The 6,124-nt window shown below is 51.1% G+C and overlaps 1 protein-coding gene across 1 annotated transcript; it reads right to left on the reverse strand.

Annotated features, from left to right (window-relative positions):
- Positions 1 to 1,229: 1,229 nt before the first annotated feature.
- Positions 1,230 to 6,117, reverse strand: LAG3 (lymphocyte-activation gene 3; the record flags this gene model as incomplete). Its single annotated transcript, XM_008935180.1, has 6 exons — positions 1,230 to 1,337; positions 3,890 to 4,005; positions 4,267 to 4,557; positions 4,892 to 5,185; positions 5,377 to 5,634; positions 5,904 to 6,117. Coding segments are annotated over 6 exons (1,281 nt in total), but the record flags the coding sequence as incomplete, so codon positions are not given.
- Positions 6,118 to 6,124: the final 7 nt, after the last annotated feature.

Genomic DNA, 6,124 nt, shown 5'->3' on the forward strand with positions numbered 1-6,124 from the left:
GGGGAAGGTGGGAGATACACAGCAAGAAGGCCTCTTCATGTACCTGCTGAAATAATGGAAAACTGGCCTGGTAGTGAAGCTCTCAAGTCAAGAGAATCTCCCATCCTAAACATTCAGAGTTTAATTTTTGTACCACCACCTCCTTAAGCAGCCACGGCTTGGGGACTCATATGGGAGAAGCTACATGTGTGACCCTCTTTACTAGTGAGTCTTTCTTCTGGGGTGGCACACAATAACTGTTCAAGAGCACCTCTGTGGCTGTTCAGAGAGGATGTGAGGAGCATTCTCTGACTACATTAAACCTAGACGCATTGAGGGTCTTGAGAGATGAGACCTGGCAGAATCACACTTAAAATTACTCAGTACATCCTTAGCAGGAGGAGAGTGACAGAGAGCCTTAACATCAGCTGAAGATCTATCAGGAAAATGTGAGCACTAAAGGAATAAATGAATGAATGAATAGGGACAGCCAGACAAGAAAAAAAAGAAAAGACTCTGAAGCACAGCAAAAAGGAGACTGAACCTGTAATTCTTTTCTAGTGGCATTTATTTTCCCCTTCCCCCTGTGAGAATGTCAGAGATTAACAGGAAACATCAGTAAAACAGAACTGAAAGAGAAAGTGGCAAAGTCCCTAGAAGCTGCTTCACACAGAGGTACACCCGGCATCATCAATAGTTCTGATCCTCCACAAGCACACACAGGGTCCAGAGTTTTTGTGTGTTGTTTTATTTTTTTTTTTTCAGAGAGGTTTATTTTATATTCTGAAATGAGTTTCTAATAAAATAAAATGCATAAAATGTGCAACGTGCTGTTGAGGAAGGGAGAAGCAAGCGGGCAGTGGGGAGAAAAGCCACTGGGCTGCAGGGCAGCTGGGGTCCAGCCATCCCCCTCCTCTAAGTGTCCCACCAAAGAAAGGCTGGGAGAGAGGTCATGAAGGAGGGGCAAAAGGTGGTAGAAAGAAGTGGTGCTGAAGCAGGCAATAGTTATTGGCTCAAAGACTTGCAATAGCTCCAAAGCACCTGGGCTGCCTGTTGCCTTACTGCAGCCATGAGTCTTGTCTTGCCCTGTTATGCAGCTTCCCCCTCTTCAGGTACGGAGGTCGCCCGGCCTCCTGGTGTGTCCATGCCATCCCTAGACCCTCCTGAGAGGTCTGCATGGCACCCATCTCTCTGCAGCATGACAGAGTTTCATCCTCCCATGCAGACTGCACTTGGTGTCCCTGCTCCCATCAGCAGGCAGTTTGGTGGCTCTTCTCTTTCTGGTTTTCTTCCATCTCCTTCCTTGGCACAGTGACTGCAATCATCCCTTCCAGCGCTGGGAAGGCAAGAGACCGTGCCTGAAAAGGAAGTAAGAGGCAATATCAGGCATGGGAGCCAGACTGAATGCACAAGGATGGACTTCTCCCTGCCATGGAAGACTTGCAATTACTGCTTGCAACCATTGCTTGCAATCATGAGACTCCCATTCTCTCCTAGAGCTAGGGAGGAGCCCCAGTCCCACTCTCTGAGACATGCAGTTTCTTCTGGGGCAGCCTGGTTCAACGCTATCTTCTGTGGTGTCATGGACATAAGGAATAACAAAAAGTAGGACACACTTAAGAGAGGCCAAAGAATGATCTGGGCTGCCTGTCACCTTACTGCAGCCATGAGTCTTGTCTTGCCCTGTTATGCAGCTTCCCCCTCTTCAGGCACAGAGCTCCCCCGGCCTCCTGGTGTGTTCATGCCATCCCTAGACCCTCCTGAGGGGTCTGCATGGTTGTTGTGAGGTTCAGTGGTATGCCAGATTTTACAACACCTTTTCAGAGACTATAATTAAAGTCATGAAGGTTCATGCAAAACCAGGCAACAAATTAAAGACAGAAAGACTTTCACATCTTGCTTTAGGAAGTGCCTTTCTAGACAATGGCAAAGAAGTAGATTTCAGGGCTTCTCTCAGGGCTTCTGATAAAGGTGACACACAGACAGTCAATATAACAAGAAAGATGATGTTAGTAAAAGAATGGCATGGTAGGTGTTAGCTGAGAGTAAGAGACTGGGATTTTGCTGGCAGGTTGCTGCCAGGTTGCATGGAAATGATAAGCACAAGTCTTCCAAGATTATTCGTGGGACCAATCTTAATGGCACAGAGTGTACAAGTGCTAATGAGTTATGTAGCTGATAAAGTTGAGAAGCCTCATTTGGAAGAAAGAGGTTGAAAATGTCCCCAGAGATCCAGATATGTTAGGGGAATGGAGCAGTGAAGTGAATGCAGGGTGAATCCAAGGCAGAGACACCAACTGCATGTGGGTAAGCTCAGGGGGTCGAAAGAGGAATGTCTAATGTGTGGGCAACAGCCCATAAAGCAATACTGGTGAGCAGCCCGTGTTCACCAGTGCAAATGAGCAAATATCATCTCAGAGAATGCCGTCAGAAGGTGGGAGAGAACAAGAGGAGAGCTCATATCTTTGTTCAACACACCTCATCTGCACTCGCACAAAGGATGAGCCCACCAGGGAAAATGTGCAGAGAAGGGCCTGAGGGCATCCATGGATGGAGGACTTGTGATGCAACAGTGGAATTTGCTTGGCAAGCCATGAGGGCATATACAGATGCTTTGGGGTGGCAAATACCCTGGGTGGGTTACAGCTGCTTGAGCTAACAGCTGGACACCCAGGTATCCCCTTTCCTGCTAGCTGAGGCTTTACACTGCCAAGGGGTTCCTGTCCAGCATTTTGGGCCAGAAAGGGTGGTTCTGATCATCTTGATCTGGACTTGCATGGTCTAGAGCATCCTCCAGGAACCCTAGATTTCTGCCTCAGATTATCCTTTATCATCAGTGCTGATTGGGGACCGATGACAAAGAACCAGCCATGAGTCACTCTAGCACTAGCTGCAGTGTTTTTTTTCAAAATGCCCATTTTGCTTCTGTTCTGATGCTGCTTGTCTTCAGCCTCCAGCCACTGAGACTTGATAGGGATTTGCATCAATGCTGTCATATCCCTCACCTTCAGCTCAAGACAGATTCAAGGCACCCAGCAGTTTCCCCAGGGCAAGCTCTCCCAACCTGAGATCACTCTGAGCTCCCGGCCCCTTCTGCGCTGGAAGGTGATTTTCACTGTGGGCTCTTTCCAAGAAGCTAGGTTAGAAGGCAACTACATCACAGCTACTCATGAAAGGTGTCCCTTGTCAGCAAAGGGAGACCCTGAAAGAAGAATTTGTCATGCAATTCACTTGCAGAGAAACAGTGTGAAAACTGCAGAGGAGAGGTCTGACTTGGTTGCAATTTTTTTTCAAGTGGCACGCTGGGGAGGGGTCAGTCCTGGACTGGTCTTTGGGATCATGAATGCAAGGCAGAGTTTTCAGAAGATGAAATACTGGAACAAGCTGAGCAAACAAAGGGCAGTAAGATGCCAGAAGCAGACATCTGAGGTGTGAGGGCTGAGCCAGCAACAACAGACCTGCATTGAGATCAGCATCTGAGGGCCAGCAGGCATTTATATGAAACAGGACACTGCCATGTCAAAGCATCCGGATAAGGAATAAGAGAGAGGACACCTACAAAAGCCTAGAAGTTAATCCTCCTCTATTACAGCATGACTTGATCTCTGGGACAATAAACAAGAAGCTTTTCAAGACTGGGCTGTGATTGTGTCCTAGGTGGTTTTACCCCTTCTCTGACATGTCTGTCTTGCCCTCTGACAAATGCCACAGTTAGCCAGACCTGCCCATGCCCAGGATACAGCTTTCACTACATGTCTATGACACCCTCAGTGTGGTGCCTGAGCCCCGTTCTTCCTCTGGCTGCTGTGTCCCTGAGGCATTTCACTGCTGTCTCTAGAGTACCCAGGGGAACATCAAATAAGGGCTAATGTACAGGAAAATTAACAGAAATGGGATGATGGACACTTACCCTTTTTTGTAGGACCAGAGCCAGAACACAGACTGTAAGCAGGAAGAAGAGGGTGAGTGTGATCCCGAAAGTAACCTGCCCACTGGAGATGGTGGGAGGGTTGGAGACCTGGGCACCTGTGAAGAGTAACCACAGTTAGGAAGGAGGGGAAGGCTGATTTTGCTCTGGGGTGAAGCTAGGACTGCACAAAAACATGCAAACTGAAAAAGAGTGGAAGGAACAACAGGAGGAACCGGTGAGAGCTCAGACAGGATCACAACAGGATGAGATTCAAGCAGTCCAAGGGGAGAAGGGCAGGGTAAGTAAGGCCGAGAGAGGAAAAGACACCAGGGGGTTGACTAAAAAAGGCTCAGTGACAGATCCATGGGGGGCAGTACCTGTGATATGCAGCCCATACTCCACTGCCCCCAGTCTGCCTTTTGGGCCATGTACACTGCATTCCCACGTGCCCATATCCTCTTGTGACACTTGAGGTATTTCCAAGATGGGGCCCATCTGGGGTCTGTGGCCCTTCAGCTTATGGGAGGTGGCCACTGCCAGCTTGCTGTTGGTGGGGGCTGAACCGAGGTGCTTCCACTGGAAACGTTCATGCCCCTGGGCGTGTGTAAGGCTGCAGATGAGCAGCAAGCGAGACCCCTCGGAAACTGGTCCTTGGATGCTCGGAGTGACTGCAGCAAAGAAAAAAAACATGCCCTCAGGAAAGAGTACAGGCTGGTCCACATCTCTTCCTCATCCCTCCTTCCTCTATTACACCCCTCCTTTATTACTTCCTCTGATTTATTTTCTTTGTCTTTCTCAGTCTTTAGAAGAGTAATCAAGTTACCCAGGAAACCCCTGCTTTCATCAGAGTCCAGTGCAGTGCAGTGCCCTAGCAGAGACCTTGTTTCCCACCCTGGGGCGGGAACCTAAGAGAAGGACCAGCCCATGCTCACAGCACTGACATGTGGGGAGGTTTGTCTGAAAGCAGTAGGGGACCCCAGAGGGGTGATGCACCTAGCTCACCCGTTATCACTGCCAAGGTCACGTCTCTGCTGATTGTCTTGCTGCCAATGGAGACAGCACAGCGGTACTGCCCTGCATGGCCTGGCTCCACTGCAGGAAGGTGAAGGGGGAAGCTTCTGCTGCTAGAATTTGGGGAGCTGTGCCTGTCCTGCACATGTCCTCCTGCAAGGTGACTCCAGTGGGCTGTCACCACTTTGATCCCAAAGGCACTGGGAGGATAGTTTAGGGTGCATAGTAGATCAGCGGCAGAGCCAGGTGCAGCATAGACCACGGGGTTGCTTGGGCCATCAAAACCTGTGCCAGAGAGAAAGGACAACGTGGGTTAGTGGCTGGAAAGAGCTCCACAGGGAGGTGACTGGCCTGCAAAGTGAGGAGGTGAGGACAGGGCGGGAGCTGGGAAGCTGGAGCCACTGGGGTTGGTCAGTCACATCAGAAGGAGCAATTTGAGGGTGCCAGAGTAACAACAGAGCAGATGTTGAGCTCACCTAGAATTTGGAGGTTGTACGTGGCAGAAATGATCTCATTATCAGAGTATCTGAGCTGGCAGCGCCAGGAGCCTGCATCACTCATGGCTGGCCGGAAGATGGAGAGAGCCCCATGCAAGGAGCAGAAGGTCCTGGAGGTGGGGACCAGGTGCCTGTCGTGGAACCAGCATGTCTCCACGAGGCTGGCCTGGTGGCTAGAGTTGCAGCTCACCATGAGTGGCTCATTTTCTACCACAGGGCTGGGAGGAGTGAGGGTTACTGCAAGAAAAAGAAAGTGGCAGTGGAGGGGAAGCGAAGTGGAGGGGGACTACCACACCATCCTTTTGTGCCCCTCCTGCCCTAGTTTCATCCCTCGGGCAGCCCTCTCTCCAGAGCTGAGAGCAGACAGCAGGAGGCCGTGCGCTGTCAGGAGGCTGCTGCCTGTGCTCTCACCTGCCCTGGCAGACACGGCGTCCCCACCCCATCCCACCCTTACAACCTCCTCGCTCCTAATCCAAACATTCTGCAGGGTCTCCACCTTCTCCTACCTGTGACGACCCCCAGGTTCACCTGGCAGCTCTGGAGCTGGGAGTCGTACGCCACCCGTGCCTCGTAGAGCCCGGCGTCCTCGGGGCGGACCGGGGCGATGCGCAGGGAGAAGTTGCCGGTGCGCAGGGCGGAGTCCTGGACGGACACCCGGGGCCTCAGGGGCAGCGCTGTCTTCCGCAGGCCCGAGTACCCCACCTCGAGCACTACGTGGGGCTCCTGG

Source organism: Merops nubicus, unplaced genomic scaffold, assembly GCF_000691845.1.
Source record: "Merops nubicus isolate BGI_N331 unplaced genomic scaffold, ASM69184v1 scaffold432, whole genome shotgun sequence".
NCBI classification, from domain to species: Eukaryota; Metazoa; Chordata; class Aves; order Coraciiformes; family Meropidae; genus Merops; species Merops nubicus.